Consider the following 18,776-nt stretch of genomic DNA (forward strand, 5'->3'; position numbering starts at 1 on the left):
TTCCATATAGAAAAATGCCACATCACTCTTTATTGAACACCAGTGCCAGCACTGGCCCCCTTCTCTCCAGGCACAGGGGCACGTGGGCAAGGGGCTCTTTCCCCCGACCAGGATGCAGTGGAAGCCGGGCCCACTACTGCTCTCCTAGGGCCAGCACCCTCCGTGGTGCCTGGGGCTGCTGGCTGAGGTCTACTCAAACTCCTGTTCACAGTAGCCTATGTTGAGGGGCTGGGCCTGGACACCTCGCCTGCAAGAGGACATGAAGAAATGACAAGGTGAGCCCCATAGTCTTATACCCCAGTAACACCTCCACCACAGTCAACAGCCTCTTTCCCCATTTCAGTGAATCTCAAATGGTCACTGTATACCAAAATTACTTGTGGATCTCACTTCCAGAAATTCTCACTTGGGGTGAGACAAAGCATTGGCAATAATCTGCACTCTGAATAGGTACCCCAGGTGATTTGGTAAACACCTATTTCTAGTCAGCCTGTCTTTGCACCTCAGTCCTAGATAACTTAGTCCCTTTGGAAAAGGTAGATGCTTGAGAGGTGCTCAATGTTCTTGGTTAGCCATCCATTCTTGGTTCTATTCTGATATGCCTAAAGCAGTGGTGGTGAGGCCTGAGGTGCTGTCCAGCCCAGGTACTGGGCATGAACTCCTGTCCTTAGGTTTTAACTCACTAGTTTGAAGCTCTGACAATCTCTTTCAGGGACAACGTGCTCACAGATGGCAAGGAACCTGCTCAAAGTCACCCAGTACATTACAGACAGTTGAGTCTTAGATCCCAGGATGTTTGACTCTCAGCCCAAAAGTTGGCTCTACACTAGGCTATGTCCCCTCGGTTCTCAAAACTTGTCAGTGACTGACAAGAAATGACTCTCACAAGGCCCAAAGACATGGGTATCATGAGAGCTCATAAAAGCCAATTTTGTTCAAATCCTGCTTCTGAGTGACTATGGGCAAGGTACTTAACTTCTCTGTGCTTTAGTTGTCTATTTTTATTTATTTACTTGCTTTATTTTTGCAGTGTTGGGGATGGAACCCAGGGCCTTGTGCATGCTAGGCGAACACTCTGCCACTGACCTACACTACACCTCCAGTCCCTCAATCATATTTTTGAAATGGAGGTAAAAATTATCTATCTTAGGGACAATGGTAAAAACCCAGTGAGGGTACACTGTCTTGCCACAAAGTAAGCCTCTACAAGTGTTAGCTATTATCATATGTTCTTCTCGGTAAGAGATTCCAAGCTCTGAATCTGCCTCACCCTCTTTGGGAAGGACCCACAGCCTGCTTACCTCAGCAATTCACAGCGGAAGCGTGATAAACGTTGATAGGCAAACTTCACATCAGTCAGCGAATTCTTGCTCCATAGCCTCTCAGCAACAGCCCCTGCTCTGGGCCTGGAGGAAAGATGGCATGTAGCAGATTGGACCTGTGTTCCCTGGAAGCGTGCTGGATACACAGCCTACTAACTTTTGTTCAGGTCACAGAGTAGCTCAGGACCAAAGAATGTGATAGACACCTTGTTTCAAGTGAGAGCCTGGCTGACTGGCTCCAAGGAAGTTCGAGGGCTCAGCTCCATTTTTTGTTAAAATGTGGATAGTGATTCAGCATTCCCCCTCTCCCAAAGAAATGGAAACAAGAGTAAACCTTAAAGGCATCATTAGTTGGTACTGACAACAGCAAATGGCCTGAAAATGTAAACTCAGTACACCTGACCATGCTCAGTAAGGCTACTGAGGAAGTAGCAGAGAGGAATCTTATAGGTATCATGGACCCTCAATTTTGGAACCTGAGCAACTCATCTATGTTCTCCATGCATCCCTATCTCTGTATTTGGGAAGTGGTGATAGGGGTAGTGATTACCTAATGGGTTGCTAGAGGGACATATATGGAAGTCATATGTGGGAAGTATTACATGCAAACAGAATATAATGCAATGCCCCCACTCTCTCAGGGGGTTACTACTGTGGAAGTGGCTGGAATGGAATTGAATCTCAAAAGGAGGGCCCCTGCCCTCAAGCCCAACCTTCCACTATCTCCCAGAAAGCCTTACCAGAGCCTGGGGACTAGGTTTGTACTGTCCACATACTCTCCCCACATACAGGCCTCTCCACCAATCACCAGAGCCTTCTGCTCAGGGGTACCTGAGGGGAAACCACAAAGAGCCAGTGAGAGGTATAACTCTAGGTTTCCTTTTCCACCACTGTCCCAATGTGGCCCTCTCCCCAGATAGGCCATTTCATTTCTTAACCTGAAATATCTAGCCCAGATGCTCCTGCCTCCCTCCTGAGTCCCAGCCCAGTCTTCTTTGGTCATCAAGGATAATGCCCTGCTTTCACCTTTAAAGCCCAGGGGCTCCACTTTATAGAAGTCCTTCCAGTCAGGGCCATAGGTTATACGGTTAAGGTACCAGGGGGCAGAAAGCAGGGCCCGGAAGCCAGCCTTAGTGATCAGTTCCATCTCCTTCATGTAGTCTACTGGTAACTCTTCTTGCCATACCTGTATGATAGTGTCTGGCCGAACCTGTTGCAAAAGATCAAAGGGCATTAATGGCATAGAACCAAGAAGTTTCGTGGACCTCTTTCTTAGGCGAGCAACCCAGGCCTAAGGATGTATGTGTATGCCTTCTGTTTCCCAGCAGCAAAGGATATTTTTGTGACACCTAACCACTGAGCTCACACCCCACTGCAGAGCCAAGGAGTCCACGTACCGTAAGACAGCTCCCCGCTGCTCTCCTCCCCAATATAGAGATAGTAATACTGTCTGGCCACAGAGGGAGGCAAGCAGTGGAGCTCAGGAGACACCATGTCCAAGAGTCTCCAGATGTTTCTGGAGGTAGGACAAGGGCTGAGATCTTACTGATCAATAATGAAGGAGAAAGCAGTCCTGTTCTCTATGCCAGACCCTAGTCTCTGATTCAGGAAGGAAAATCCAGCCCATCAAGTCAGGAATCCTAAGTAACCAGTGATTAGTCTACAGTGCAGGAAGATAATGATTCTGACACCTAAACCTGGGGCTTACACCTGTGAGGTCTTTCTAGAGGAGGAAGGAGAGATGGCCCATGTGCTTGGAACTTTAAAAATTTTGTCCAAACTGGAGGATCAGTCCCTGCAGAGGCAAGGGAGGAGTAGGGAGACCAGAGGGAGATGTCATTAGAGGCTCCTTTTCTTCTCTGCCCCTGGCTCACCTTTACTTTATTATCAAACACCTCCTGCCACACCACATAGCCCTTGCCATAAGCAGAGACGATGTCCAGCAGCCTGGGAATGAGAGAAGTGTCAAGAAATGTCTGCTCAGCTGTGTGCCAACACTCTGGGGCTTGAGCCTAGCCAGGGGGCCCATCCCTGACTGGAAGGTATCTTCCCCAAGACTGGTTCCCAATCACTCCAAACCAGAAGATAGGACATGGTGAACCTTCAGGTGCCCAGAGAGTTGTCAAGCAGGGCCCAGCTCTTATGTGGAAAGTGGAGGCCCCACATGCAGTAACCCCCAAACACACCCCACCCTCCTTCCTTCCTCACGTCTGGATGTAGAAAGACTCCAGTTGCTTGAAGTCATCGCCAAAGCCCTTCTTCTTCATGAAGGCTTGGATATCTGGGTTGGACCTCCTGAATCCCAAGAGAAAATAAAAGGTTAATTCTTTCACCACCCTGAAAGCCTACAGCCTGGCAATTAGTGACCTGGCTTCTTATAACTATCTTTTTTCACTTTTAAAAAACCAAACCACTGAGGATCTCAAAAGTCCTAAATGTGCAAAGTGTGACCAAGCAAAGCTATGAGAAGGGGATGCTGACACAGACTGATAAAGGATGAGTTTGGACCTTAAAGAGTCTAAAAAATCCAAACTCCCAAACAGAATTCATATTCATACTCAGGGTCCAAGGCTTAGCTGGGAGCTCTAGCACACTGGATTCTGGACTTCCCTATCTGCTACTGTTCCAGCAGGAGCCAAGACTTGCTGTCTGTCACCTGCTGCAGATCCCTTGCCCCATAACATCTGCTTGCTCACATTGTTCTTCTGCAGGAATATTTTCCATTCTTCATGTCCCCCAAAGCCAAACTATTTCACTGGATCCAACTCTAGTGCCTAATTCTGGATGAAGCTCCCACAGCCTCTTTTAAGCTCACTAGATCTGAGGGTTTGGACTTTATGATTTAATATCAATTGGACACTGTCATCTATTAATCTTGAATTCTGTTTCTTTATTCTTCAATCAGACTATTTCAAGCCTATGTAAATGGGGATTATTTTTCTCTATACTGGATTCTTCCAAGATAATTCTGAGTTTGGAGCTACTTTTTCCACAAATATCTCAAGGATCTGAAAAAAAAAGAGGAAGAGAGCGGTTCACATTGACAGCCCTGCCAAAGTCAGGTAGGGCCTCTCGGATGAGACAGACTGCTGTCCTGGAGGTTAGGCCCTGAGCAGCAGCAGCTGACCCAGGCAGCTATGCAGGGCCGACCTCTACTCTGAGTAAACAATTCATCAGGCAGGGTGCGAAGATCAAAGGGCTCATACCAGCAGGTGAAATCAACCTCATCTCCTCCAAGGTGAAGATAAAAATCTGGGAAGACAGAGCTGATCTCCAGGAAGAATGAGCTCATGAACTCATAGGTATTGTTGAGACTGGGGTTCACTGGTCCAAAGGTGCCAGAGGGCTGAGACTCAGAGTAGCAAGGAGTCAATAACCCAGGGATACCTAAGTCAACAGAGAACCCCACATAAATGTCAGACCCATCCAGGCACAGTGGTACATGCTTATAATCTCAGATACTTGGGAGATTGAGGCAGGAGGATCACAAGTTTGAGGATGGCCTGAGCAACTTAGTGAGACCCTGCCTCAAAAGAAAAGAAAAAGACCCATGTATAGTCCTACATGTAAGAACATTAAGTCTCATAAACTGAGACACCCATGTTCATAAACATCACACACAGGCATTCACAGGAACTGTAACCACCTCTTCAGTCACAATCAAAGAAATATAAGTATGACCACAATCAGAGACAGGCTGGGTTACAACCAGCCAACTGTCAATGGATACACTCTTGCCCTGACACACTGCTTCCAGCAGAATTCACCCTTGCTCCAAAAGGACCCTCTCCTCAAATAGCCTTAAGCGGTAAAGGACAGAGAACCTGATGGAGCCAATTTGGCACAATCTTTCCTATCTCCTCCTCTTTGTGGGATCAGCCATCGCCCAGAATTCTACACTTCCTAAGGGGCATTTCTCTTGGCCCAGAGGCTTCCCCACCTGTGGTTGAGACCAGGTGGCAGCCTCTTTCAATCTTCCTTTAACTAGTTCTGGGTTTTAGTTTGGGGCACTATCAATAGGGTCTGGAGGTATATAGAAGAAAGAGGGTAAGCAGGAGTAGTGGCTGTCTGATTGACCTCTGGAGGCCACTCCAAGCTTCTTTCTATCAGATTCTACCCTGTGAATCAGATTCCTCACAAAAATCTGCATGGGCATCTAAGATGAATCTGCCAGTATTTTGAGAGTAAAAAGTGGCTTCCTTTGTCCAAAAGTAAGTTCTTCTCATCTAAATTCCCAGGTAGGAAAAGTTTCTGGAAAACATTCTTCCAAGGTACATAGGTGGAACATGCTACATCCTAGAGCCAACACCCTGAATCCCCACTCTAAGAACCATCAGAAGACTCCCTCCAATCCCAGACATTATTCTTACCTGGTCCCCAGGACAATGTGTGGCCAGGAGTGTCAAATTCGACCAGCACACGGATACCCCGAAGCCGAGCATATTCAATTACCTCCTTCACATCCTGTGCTGTGTAGATATGGGTGACAGGGTTGTAGGACCCCTGGAAGATACAAGGTACCCTTCAGATCTCATTTCCTGAAGGCTATCAGAGTAGAAGATACTCAAAATGCTTCTAGTACTCCCCAAATATCACAACACTTGCCATAACCCTTGGGTATCAGAGACTATCTTCAAGTATCTTTATAATAATCTCCCACATTACCACATCTACTGTTTTATCTGATCATCATAATGCCAGTGAGATAAACAAAGTAGAGATTATTTCCATTTAACAGAATAAATATAAATAAAAAGAAAATGAGGACAGGAGATTATTTTGATCCTGAAGGTCATGGAGCAAATTAATGGCAAAATCTGCACTTGAATCCAAGTGTCCTGATTCCAAAGCTACAGTCCTTTTCCTCTGTCGGTGTGTCTGGTTAGGAAAAGAGCTATTGTCCTTGCCAGCAGGGGCTCCAGCCAGGCTCAGACAGGAACCTATTATAAGCTTAGGCGAGTGAGACAAGACATACCTTTCTGGTGAGCTCTGGGAAAGTGATGCTCTCATACGGGAAGGAAGAGTCATCTACAATATGCCAGTGGAACACATTGAATTTATTGTATGCCATGACATCCTGTAGGTCAGAGCACACACCATGAATCCATCATAGCCTCTCCAATTTCAGCCTCAAACTGGGCAAGTTGGCAGGCTGCTCCACACACCCCAACAAGGCTCAACCAGCCCCAGCTTGCAGTGAAGGATTTATATAGCTTAGCAAACCTCCCCATCAGAGGGCCTGGCAGAGAAGGCCAGCACATTTCTTCTTTTCCCAGGACACATCCAAAGACAACCAAAAGAGAAAAATTCTGGCCACACAGAGAAGAACACTGTAACTACTATGGTAGCCTGTTATCTTCCAAAAGTCACCAAATAGTCTTAAGATCTACACTTCTTCCTACCATATGCACCGGGTTATCTGACCAATGTTTATCAAATCATGAGAGCTGCTAGGAGTTTAGTTGCCTTCAAACTCAAATTCGAGGTTGAGGCTTCTGAACTACGTATAAACTCCTGGGGTTCTACCAGAGGAGCAAAGGAAAAGGTAGACCCACAAGCTGGATGAGTAACTGTCGTCTAAGACTCCACCTTAAACTGAAGAGAGTTAAGAACTTCCTCGGATGAGACTTCAAACACATCTTTCCTATGACCTCACCCTAACTAAAGTAAGCTGTGCCTGGCTGAGGAGCCAATTCCCCAAAACCCTCACTGTACCCCTGGAAACAGCCTGACATAGGTCTACAGTAATCAGTAGCATAGATTTAAACCACTCGTGTTATTTTTTGAGTCTTGGAGCAGGTCATCTTCTACATTTTCCCCAGGGGCTTGGAGAGTTACATATATCCCTTGTCCCATGGCCCCAGAACTCTATGCGTGAAAAAGGCCTTAAAGCCTGGGTACCAGTGTGTCCAGTATGCTAAACAGTGGCAGGTAATGTCGAGAAGTATCCAACAGCAAACCCCGGTGAGGGAAGCGAGGGAAGTCCTCAATCTTCGTCTTGTTGATAAAGAACTGTGCAGACCAAACATAGAACATGTCAGAATTCAAAGGGATTACTCCAAAATCCCTAAAAGTCAAATTGTGAATGTTCTGCAGGATAACTCTGTCCCTAAACACTACCCTCCACCAACCTCTATACCACCTTCCCAGAGGGCAAACATCTTGCCTGGCCAAATAAAACTGTCCCATACAGACTGGATTTTCCTGACTGTTACATGTTTATTTTCTTAAAGTAATGTGGTATCAAGGTCACTACTAAATGACTCAGAATAGCCACATTATAGTGACTCTAAACAGACCAAATCTACCAAACAAGTTCTCTATCCACATCTCTTCCCATACTCTTGTTGGGATTATCAAAAACCACCAGATCAGGCTGGAATTGTAACTCAGTGGTAAAGCACTTGCCTAGCATGTGTGAGGCACTGGGTTCAATCCTCAGCATCACATAAAAATAAATAAGTAAAGGTATTGTATCCATCTACGACTAAAAATATTAAAAAAAAAAAAAAAAAAAAAAAAAAACCAGCAGGATCCCACCTAAAGCAAAACAAGATTTTCCCAGGACTCTCATTATTTTCAAGGATTTTTGAGAAAACCTCAGAATTTATAAAGGAGCCCTTTTGAGGGCCATACTCACTGTGCCCTCAGATGATTTCCAAACCAGCTGGCTAAAAGTCTCCAAGCCTGGAGAAATGGAGAAACAGAATGAAAATTTGGGGAGTCTTGGAAAGATCTAAATGAGGTAGAACATGATGTATGGGCACAGGGTGAAAATGGATATAGCGTAGATTTGATGATTCTCAACACTTATGAAAAGGAGATACCAAGAAGCCAGTTTCCATTTTGCTTCTGTATTTTATTTTGGGAGGTAGCAATATAAGGGGTTTCAATGCCCTTCCATGCAACACTAACTTTCAAAACCCACACACCATCTCTTATCCAAGTTTCCTGAGCCTTGAAGTTACAATAAAATGTAAGATAGCTAACTCATGGCCAAGCTAGACTGCAAGGGATTAAGGCTTTCCATGGATAAAGCCCATTGGGAGCTAAGAGAGTAAAGAAGGGGGACATAGGAAGGTCCACAGGCCTTCTCTCAGATTGAATTATGAGAAAGTAATCATAAGATTGAGCTTCTAAGGAGACTGAGGCTGGATCTGAAAGAAAAGGAATCACTACTCTTTCTCTTTAGCACTTGAGAGCAGACCAGCTGAGGTGAGGTGGGTGGCAACTGCCCCCTGACACAGTCTCTTAGAGCCCATCAAGGTGCAAGCACATGTTCTCAATAGCTAGGGCCCCACTTCCATAAACCCACCAGAAGCCCTAGGAAGGATCTCCAGGGACCCAAAATTTTGAAATGAAAGAATCTCTGAGACCTTAGTGGTTAATCAGGACCTAATGTGAAGCTCTCTGGAGCCTAAGAAGTGGACCCCTCCCTACTCTGACTCTGACACTCAGCAATCTAGAATCCCACATGCCCCTTCCCCAACCTGACTAATGAGCACCTGTAAAAAAGGTAGGAGAGGGAAGAGAAGGGAGTCAGTGTGCTGCTTCTCCAAAGAACAGAGAAAAGGCAGTGGAATAAAGGCAAACCGAAACAAAGAATTCAGTGAAAATTACCTCATCTTCCCTGGCAGAGGCTTTACCAAAAGTAGAGGAACCAGGCTAGGTCTTATCTAGGGACCAAACACCACCTCAGTAAATCTAGAGAAAGGGCAGGGGTCTATCACCTGTAGACTGGTAAGCTTTCCATTTTCTTCAGAAATAATATAGTTCTACATATTTTACTACTACCTTTTGCAATAGATATATATTATATATGTATGTATCTATCTACTTCTTTTCTTATAGTTTCCCCCTCCCCTCCTTTTTTTTTTTTTTTTTTTTTAAGACATGGGGTCGGGCTAGGTTGCACAGGCTGGCCCAGAACTCCTGGGCTCAAGTGATCCTCCCACCTCAGCCACCTGAGCACTGGGATTATGGGCCCATACCACTGCACCTGGCTTAGTTTTCCTTTTTAAAGACCTTTTCCAGTCATATGCCTGGAGTGAGAGCTGGACAGGCAGAGTTTGTGGTACTATTGCCTGCTCCCGCAGCTGCCTGTCCCCTACATTCTCCACTATACTATGCCACACAGGATGAAGCCTATTAGCTTCTGGACATAGCAGCAAGAAGATGGGGAAACATTCCAATTGTTCTCCATAAAGAAAGTCACACTGGGAGTGTTCAGTGGGCCCTAGTCCTATCTTCCCACCCTATCAATATCAGTATTCCCACATCACTCTCTCCCTCCTCATCAGCCCCACCTTGTTACCTCGGAGAGCTCCCCAGACATTCTGAGAGACGAGTAAAAACCGCTTATCATTTACGGTCAGGGTGTCTGAAATGACAAAAATGATTCCTTTGGTTAAAGTTTAGTCAGACTATAGACAAGATGGTCTATATAAATCCTTGGATAAGACAAACAAAAACAGCAAGATCACTTTTTTTAATCTTGCAAAGAGGTGCTAATGCCCCAGGCAGGGCCACTAAAGACTGATCACTATAGTGGCTCTGCAGGTCCTAGCAGATGATGCATGAAGACAGTCAGCCTGGAGCAGAGTCCTCTACAAGCACACCGAGCTTGTAGGTCAGTTCCCCCTACCAAAATCATGAGGTCCTATCATCTTCCAGCTGAAGGTGTGGTATCTCCTATCAGCAAAGGGGATAGGACTATTTGAAGGGCAAGTCCAGCATCCAGCACTCCCAAAGCCTTTGTAATTACCTTTCTTTCCCTTTTTCTCTAAGCTTTAAATACTTCATCCAATAATGTGAGAAAGAAGCAAAAACTCAAATATTCACTTTGGAGGCTGAGAGGTCCCCAAATATGCTGCTCAGGGAAGATAGGAGGCAGTCATAGGATTAATGATTTAGCTCTGTTTAAGTATAAACAACCCAAAATTCTTTCTCCAATGTAAGATTTTTTTTTTTTAATTTTTAGTTGTAGATGGACACAATACCTTTATTTATTTATGTGGTGCTGAAGATCAAATTCAGTGCCTCACACAGGCGAAGCAAGCACTCTAATACTGAGCCACAACCCCAGTCCTCCAATGTAAAGTCTTTTAAGAGAAAATAGGAAAAGTGTGCACATTCCTCAAAAAGTAATGTACCCAGTCCAAAAGGTAAGTGTCCTCTGGGACTCAGTGAAGAGCTAGTGCGAGGTTCTACAGCCAACCTTTAAGTACTGGTTGGAGCTTCTGCATTAGAAAAACTCATCTTCTATGGCTTTTGGCACTTCTGGTCATGAGAAGCTTAGGTCAGGATATCTGGAATGACATCTCCAGACAAGTGCCTGCTCTTTAGGACAGGGAGCAGGGTGGTACTTACAGTTCTCCAGCGACTCCAAAGTGGGAAAATGGTTACATCCTGCTGTGACCACAGAGACAACCAACTTGTTCTTCTTCATTTTGTGCTTTTTTCCTGCAAGAACAGGGTAAACAGTGTGGTTGACTTGCTAGCAGAAACAACAGGTAAAACTAAGACCCTGAAGAAGGGTGCCTAGCTCTAGTCCCTCAGCTCACATGCCGTGACAAGGAAGGGAAGATGTGGTGTTTACCCTTGGTGTTGGGCCTGCCTGGTCATGTTCAACTTTCCTTTTGGTTGTGCTTTTTTCCTCCACAGTAACTCACCCTGACCCACATAGGAATGATTTAGGTGGCCGTTCTAGCTTCACCTAGCAAGTACACAATTCCAAGACCTCAAGAACTGCTTCTCATTGAGAGATAGCTCTAGGGAATCACTACTCAATGATTGGTCTTCACAATGGCACAGAAGGACCTCCCATGCAGAGGGCACAGAGACAATGCAGCTGATGCCTCAGAGAAGGCCCACGATCACCAGCCCATCCTGCTTCCTTCCCTCCTCTTCCCAAACTGGTTCTCGACCCAAGGCAAACTTCTGCTCAACAGAGGAAAGCCACCCATGAACCAACACACCATAGCTCTACAGACCCCAGTTTATGCAGAAAAAAAATGCCAAAGTCAAAATGTGCATCTCTTTCTACCCTCCTACCAGTTTTCTGTGACTTTCAGGGTGTTTCTGATTTTACTGTCCCAAGACTGAATTTAATAGGTCTCCTCCCTATTCTTTCCTGAAGTCATATGTATGCCACTGGTAGCACAATATCCATGACTCTCTCTGGAAAGTAAGGGATAGATGGTTGGCAGAAAGCAGGGAGAGAGACTTCAGAACCAAACCAGAATCCCAATGTTACCCATCTTCAAGCAAAAGAAACCCAAGAGCCTCAGACCATCTCAAGAAAGCCGGCTTAAAGCTCCTAAGCATTACCACATGGCTGCAACTCAGCTCTCATGTCTGCCAAGAATCAAGCCAATAAGAGATTGTTCCCTACCATGATGAATGAATAGATTCTCCCCTTATACTGAAAACACTGATCCCCACAACAATGCCTGCCTAAACCCTGGGAGACAGGAATTTGAGGCAACTATGGGTCTGGTCAACTTCCATCTACATTCTAATCCTAAAAACATATCCCCTCAACATATAAGGACAACCAGGCTTTCAGGCCTCAGAGACTGGTCCCAAGGCAGAATACATAGGTTCATCTTAAGCACCCCAATCAGACAGGCAACCTCTCCAAATCCATTGCTACACATTCTCAAAACGGGAGAGGAATTAATCTAGAGGCAGGGGTAAAGAAAACTATAAAAGAATCCTCCTTAAATTATAGTGTACCCCCTGCCTTCTTGGCCCCGCTGCAACTGCCCCAATATCACTGTGTGGAGCACTCATCTGCACATCTATCTTCACAGCCACCCAAAGAGGGCAAAAGTCCTGAGCTTTCCTGTTAACCTCTGGGCCGCTGTCTGCCAAATGAAGAGAACTCACAACTCATCCACATGCAACTACCATGGTCACTGTCCTGAGGACAAAACAGGAGAGGCTGCACAACACCAGGATTATTTGAACCATTACTTCGAAGACAGGAAAATACTTATTTTTGTGTTATTATCTTTTTTATTTTTTTCTAAAACACATCTGCACTCCATTCCTTAAGTCTACAGTCTTAGATTACAGATTCCTTTGAAGATCTGAAGGACATGAAACACTCTTTTCCAGAATTATGCCACTAACTTAAGAGTTCTTAATCCCTCCAAGGACTGCCACCAATCTCATGGTAAAGAATCTTGTCCTAAATGCTCTCAGTGACTCATTTGGCTGTTAAAGAAGCATGTTCGGAGGCTGGACAAATGCTTAAACAAGCTCTGAGAGGGAACATCTGGGGGAGGTGGCAAAACAGGAGGGACACTAGGTCATCTGAAAGGAAGTAAATAGAGTATCATCACTGTGGTTTTCCACCTCCACAATGCCACTGTGCGCAGCTCTGAAGAGAGCAGGAAACAGGCAGGGGCCAGTACAGCTGCCTCTCCGCACACCCACACCCACACCCACACCTCTACACTAAGAACTCAAATGTGGGAAGCAAGGTATGGCAAACAGGCCGCTCAGCCAGCAATCATGTGCGCACGTGCACCATGGGTCCCACTGAGACAGCACGGAATTCTGAAGCCTTGGGTGCTGAGGAACACAGACTAGTGGGCTGGAAAATTAGGAAAGGCTGGTTGAGTTCTGGTTCTGCTACTGCCAAGCTGAGCGAGTCTCAAGTCTCGGGGCTCCCATTTCCTGTTCTATCAACAATGGCAGGGTGGGACCAGATTTCATCCTAAAAACCTTGTGACTCCAGGTTCCATTTCATGATTACAGCCTCCTACCTCTGCAGCTCACTCATCTCCCTGCTTTCATCTAAACTTATTCTCTTTGCCGGGAGGGGAGAGGCAGAGTTTACATTGAAAAGTTTGTATTTTTTTTAATTATAAAAGGCAGTACTCATTAGTTGAAAAACACTTCAGAAGCATTTACAATAAAATAAAAGTTCTCTGTCACACTTCATTAGTCTTCTCAGGGTAGAGATAACATGCCGTTTGTTCTATGTCTGTTCTCCATTTTTGGCATAATTCTGCCTTCCTCATCATAGACAGGTCATCTCTACACATGGAATTCTGAGAACAAGGACCCTCTTACTATTAAAATTCCTACTGAACTTTCTCCAAACTGTAGTTCTAGGACTCTTCAAGTCCTTTCTGTCTTCAGTCCTCTCCCAGCCTCACATCACTTCCTGCTGGACTAGATGTGGAGATCTATCACCTCCGATACAATCTAGACGATACTCTCAATAACCTGTCTCTGAGTTTCAGTCACATCCAGTGGGCAAAACCCTCAACCCTGGATCAATCTAACATCTGCCTTCTGTGCCCCCAATCCTTGCTACCATATGCCCTACTAGAGGGAAGGGAAAAATCAGAACAGGATTGGGTCACTATAAAATCATGGTCTCCCATCTTGGCTCCACAATAGCTATTTTAAGCTTGTACCACTTTCCTCAAGTCTATAACTTGATCACAAATTTCCCTATTCTTAGCAGATAATCAAAAGAGAACTCCCATCCAGCTTGCCTTCTCCCTTCCCCCAAATATCTGCAACACACACCGTCTTTACCTTTTCCTCCCCATCTTGATGAAAGAGGTTTCCTTTTACCTCTGCTCTGGACCTCTCCTCAGGTTCCTCTTGTATAAATTATTTCTCTTTTTCTCAAAGTCTTTGAATTATTTCTTTCTACCAATTCTTTCCCATCAGCATTGAAATCTTTGCAGTCTTCCTGGTCTCAACTGCAGGTCATCTCAAACACCCATCCTTCCTCTCACCTTCCAGTCACAAAGAAACTCTAGAGGAAATGTAGCCTGGGCTGTTGAAAGCTGAACTTCAGAGACACACATCTGGAATCAAACCTTGATCCTAACACTTCTGGTTGTGAAACCCTGGAGAGGTTATTTACCCTCTCTGAGCTGCAGTTTCCTCATCTGTAAAATGGGACTTTTACCTACCTTACCAGGTTGCTGGGGAGATTAGATGAGTTAATATATGTAAAGTGCTTAGTTCAGCATTAGGCACAAGGTAAGTGCTCATGGACTTGGCCATTCTTTATTCTCTCTTCATAGTCATTTCTTCACATCCTATGTACTCCTCAATCTGTTAAAACCTGACTTCCCTTGCCACCATTCCTCTGGAAATAGCTTCACTAAGGTTCTGTGGGATCTTTCCAATTCACCCAGTCATTCACTCAACAGCTATTTATTGAATGCTTACTATGTGTCAAGCTTATTTTTAAGTGCTGGGGATACAGCAGTAATTAAAACAGACAAAAATCTCTGCTGTGAAAGAGCTAATATTTTAGAAACCACTCACTTCTTCTGGGATCTCTTGGCAGCATCAGACAAGTTACTGACATTGAAACTAAACTCACTTCCCTAGGGAACACCGTTCTCTCTTAGTTTTCCTTCTACCTCTTTGAATATGCTTCCTTATTCTCTTTCTCCTTCACCAACCCCGCTGTGCTGGTGTTCTCCAAGGTCTCTAGGGTTCCAGATTTCTTTTTCTCCTTACTTACACTTTCCTGGACATTGTCATCCACTTCCACAGTAACTCAAGAGACTCAAGTCTATCTTTTCTAGCCAGTTTTTCTGGAGCTCTTGTATGCTTCTGCTCAGATATCTCAAATGCACCCTGAATCTTAAATACAAATACAAAACTCTTCTTTCTTTCCTTCCTCTTCCTGGCTGATCTCCTCTCTTGCTTTGATAACAGCATTATCTATCTACCCAAACAAGAAACCTCCTCCTCTTACCACACACACTTCCCACCTAAGTAGATCACAAATTCATTCACTCAAAATAGGATTTACAGACTGTCTTCTAATGTTTCAAACTCTGCTGAGCACTAAGATTTCAACAGTAAAAAAAGACTCAAATCATGTTTACAAAATACTTATTATATCTGTTTTCATTTGCCTTTTTTTTTTTTGGTGGTTCTAGGGATTGAACCCAGGGCTCACACATGCTAGCCAAGCCAAGCACTCTACCACTGAGCTACAGCCCAGACCAAATCCTTATTTTCTCAGCACAGCCCACTTACTCACCCCTTCTGGGCCAAAGCCTTAATTTGCATCTTGTAATTTCTCACCTGGATGACCATAAAACAATCCCAGGTGATCTCTCTCTGTCTCCATCTATACCCCTATTCACTCTACTGTCCTCTGGGGTGTTTCAATATGAACATCAGATTATGACAACCTCTGCTTAAACCCTCCAATGAGCCAGGCACAGCAGCACATGCCTATAATCCCAGGGACTTGGGAGACAGAGGCAGGAGGATCACAAGTTCCAGGTTAGACTGGGCAAGACCCTGTCTCAAAATAAAACGAAAAGGACTGGGGGTATAGCTCAGTGGTACAACACTTGCCTATCAAGCATGAGGCCTGGGGTGCAGAGGCATATGCTTGTAGTCCCAGTGGCTCTGGAGGATGGGGCAGGAAGAACTCGAGTTTAAAGTCAGCCTCAGTAACTTAGCAAGGCCCTAAGCAACTTGGCAAGACCCTGTTTCTAAATAAAATATATAAAAGGGTTGGGGATATGGCTCAGCAGTAAAGTACCTGGGTTCAATTCCCAGTACCACAAAAACAAATGGCTTCCCGGAGGTGAAGTCCAGAAGTCACTGATAGTCATCAGAAAAGACTTTTGTCTTTCCCTGCTCCTGTACAGAAACTCTCACTACAACACAATGAGCTCTTTCAGACCCTTGAGGATGCCGCGTTCTCTCTATACTTTTCTTTCCATTTATTGCTTCTTCCTATTGAAACAAACTTTGCATTCCCTCCATACCACTCCTCATTAAGAAGTAACTCTGGCTTTCCTTCTGTAAAACTTTTCTGTCATTCCCCACCTTTTCCTAAGAGACCTTTCTATGTGATCATGAAGCAATGTACATATACATTTTTCATAACACGTATTTTAATATATGCTATTTGTCTATCTCCTCACCTAGGCTGTGAGTTCCTCAACAGCAGGGACCAATCTCAGTGTCTCTGTATTCCCAGTGCCTGACACACGGTAGTCATTCAATAAATGTTTGCTGAAAAAATGAATGATGCTAGAATTAAAAAAGTGCATTTAATGCTACATATGCATAATGATTATGCTACATAATAATCAGGCATAAATGGCAAACATGGTTAACATAAAGATCACTTTTATACACCCAAACCTAGAACTTTTCTGAAGTCTTATGATTAGGGTAGGGGATGCTAAAAAGAAACCCAGGCTTTTCAAACACTGTTCTAAAGACCTCTGAGTCCATAAATCCAAAGATTTGGGTATCTCCACTTCTATGGAAGGGAGAATTCTTTGCTGCATTAGGGTATCTGGAAACTATATATCTTTACCTCATGTACCAAATGTACAATAGCCTCTCCCTCCACCAGCCCTGTTCCTCCTTGAATCAAAACACTACCATTTTATTAATGCACTTAACTCACAGAGGCCTAGCCGATTGGAGAAAACACATTGGATTTGGTTATAAACTGGCATTTGGCTTGGCTTCTGGACTGAACACTAGGAAAGTCAACTCAACCACTGACACCTTACCACTCTAATGCCTTCCCTGTCCCAATAGACCTGGTCTTCTCCTAGGCTATGCCGAAGTTTGTTCCCAAACCCACTTAGCTGTCTCCCCACCTCCACACACACAGAGCTTCATACACCCAAGCAGGCCTTACCTCCCCACACTCAGCCAAATGAGAGCCCTGGAAATCATGCATGCCCACTCATTTCTTCATTCCAACCAAGATATTTTGAGCACTTACTGTGCATCAGGAACTGTGCTAGGTGCTGGGGCAGTTAAAAAGAAAAACAAGCCCTGGTCCCTGCCCTTGAGGAGCTCACAGTCTAGTGGGAGAGACAAATACAAACAACAATTACTAAACAGTGTGATGAGGGCTGTGGTAGATACTGTAGCTTCCTCCCAGAAGGGAAGAAGGCTTAACCTGAGTAAGATCCTGAACCCTGTGTTGTGTTTGCTAAGCACCAATAAGGGAAAATGTATTCTAAGCATGGGAAACACATCAGTGTGGCTAGGGTTGGAGGCAAAGCCATCCCTGTGAAACTTCTTATCCAGTAAAGTGGGAGATGAGGTGACTGTCCTTAGCCTGTGGCTTCTCCTTGGTGCTGCTGAATTCAATCTAGACCATGGTGCAGTTGCCCATGAGTCCTAAGATTCTTCATTTTTCAGAGACCAACAACTACTCAAAGTGCCACTCTCTCCAGTCCACAGGTGAATGCTGAATGTCCCCCTTCCTCTCATTCCCATCTTGACCTTTTATTTTTTTAAGTAAAAGTTGTAATTTAGACCTATTTCCATTCAAAGTCAGTCTCAGCAACTTAGCAAGACTTGAAGCAACTCAGTGAGACCCTGTATCTATATAAAATACAAAAGAGGGCTGGAAATGTGGTTAAGTGCCCCTAGGTTCATCCCCAGTACCCCCTCAAAAAGACATTTCCCCCCCAACTTTCTCTATGTCACCACCCCCATATTGAACCCAGGGCCTCATACTTACTAGGCAAGTACTTCACCACTGAGCTACATTTTCAGCCCCTTTCCCTCCCTACTTAAAAAATCTGATCTGTCCCTCCTTACCCTACTCCTATTAGAAAATCTCCCTATAATGTAGATCCCAGGAGGTAACCTTAGTTATCATTTTGAAGTCTTCCAATTTTTTAAATACATTGGTATTAATTTTTAGAACAAAAATGGAATCCAAATACATACTAGCTTATAACTTTTTTCCATTTACCAAAATGATTTGTAGATCTTTCAATGCCAATATCTAGAGATTCACATCATTATTTATAAATACTAAATAAAATTCTATTGATGAAAAGTCCTTAACTAACTTCTCTCCGATTTGTAAATATCTGGTAAGGTTTCTGAATTTTTAATATTATAAGCGATGTTCTAATAAACATATCCGTGTGTATGTGCAGTTATGAAACACTTCCACAGGACAAATTCTTAGGGATAGAAATACTAGGCCAAAGATGTGAAAAGTTTGGTCATGACACTGCCAAATTACTCTTCAAATTATTGTGCTGATTTTTACCCAAACCCACATATCTGAGCCCATTTCTCCACATCCTTCTAATCATCTCAATTCTTTTTCATCTTTGCCAGCCTGGCTAAAAAACAAAACAAAACAAAACAAAACAAAAAAACAAGAACATGGATTTAATTAGCTTTCATTTAATAATGACTGAATTTATGCATTGTTTTTCAATTACTAACTAAATTTTTTGTACCTTTTTTGGGTTAATTTTCTTTTACTGATTTGTGGAGTTCTTCTAGATTTTAAGCATCATTTTTTAAGACTGCAACTATTTGCCCCATATTGACCTTTATCTTTTTAATCTTGGGGTTTCTTTTGCTTCAATTTTTATGTAGTTAAATATGTTTGTCTTTTCCTTTATGATTTTCTTTATTTGCTTGCTTAGAAAGGCCTCTTCTACT

At 44.0% G+C, this 18,776-nt stretch overlaps 1 protein-coding gene and 1 long non-coding RNA gene across 3 annotated transcripts in view; both read right to left on the reverse strand.

Annotated features, from left to right (window-relative positions):
- HEXA (hexosaminidase subunit alpha) overlaps positions 1 to 18,776 on the reverse strand; it is a gene marked incomplete at its 5' end in the record, with an annotated part of 24,946 nt that continues 6,170 nt past the window's right edge. Inside the window, 14 exons of one of the 2 annotated variants that reach the window (XM_079122799.1) lie at positions 1 to 247; positions 1,302 to 1,406; positions 2,063 to 2,153; positions 2,349 to 2,532; positions 3,197 to 3,269; positions 3,531 to 3,617; positions 4,529 to 4,709; positions 5,693 to 5,825; positions 6,298 to 6,399; positions 7,224 to 7,334; positions 7,963 to 8,009; positions 9,637 to 9,702; positions 10,692 to 10,784; positions 16,259 to 16,326. In XM_079122799.1, the coding sequence (XP_078978925.1) occupies positions 190 to 247; positions 1,302 to 1,406; positions 2,063 to 2,153; positions 2,349 to 2,532; positions 3,197 to 3,269; positions 3,531 to 3,617; positions 4,529 to 4,709; positions 5,693 to 5,825; positions 6,298 to 6,399; positions 7,224 to 7,334; positions 7,963 to 8,009; positions 9,637 to 9,702; positions 10,692 to 10,770 (1,317 nt within the window). In that variant the 3' untranslated portion in view covers positions 1 to 189. Of the gene's footprint in view, positions 248 to 1,301; positions 1,407 to 2,062; positions 2,154 to 2,348; positions 2,533 to 3,196; positions 3,270 to 3,530; positions 3,618 to 4,528; positions 4,710 to 5,692; positions 5,826 to 6,297; positions 6,400 to 7,223; positions 7,335 to 7,962; positions 8,010 to 9,636; positions 9,703 to 10,691; positions 10,785 to 16,258; positions 16,327 to 18,776 lie in introns of those variants that run through there. The other variant, XM_079122798.1, reaches the window with a different exon arrangement.
- LOC306650822 lies at positions 16,258 to 17,163 on the reverse strand. The gene is made up of 2 exons (XR_013761042.1): positions 17,080 to 17,163; positions 16,258 to 16,349 (listed from the first exon to the last, which is right to left on the reverse strand). It is a non-coding gene; the product is annotated as an uncharacterized lncRNA (long non-coding RNA).

The sequence above is a fragment of the Sciurus vulgaris genome, assembly GCF_902686455.1.
Source record: "Sciurus vulgaris genome assembly, chromosome: 2".
In the NCBI taxonomy this organism is placed as follows: domain Eukaryota; kingdom Metazoa; phylum Chordata; class Mammalia; order Rodentia; family Sciuridae; genus Sciurus; species Sciurus vulgaris.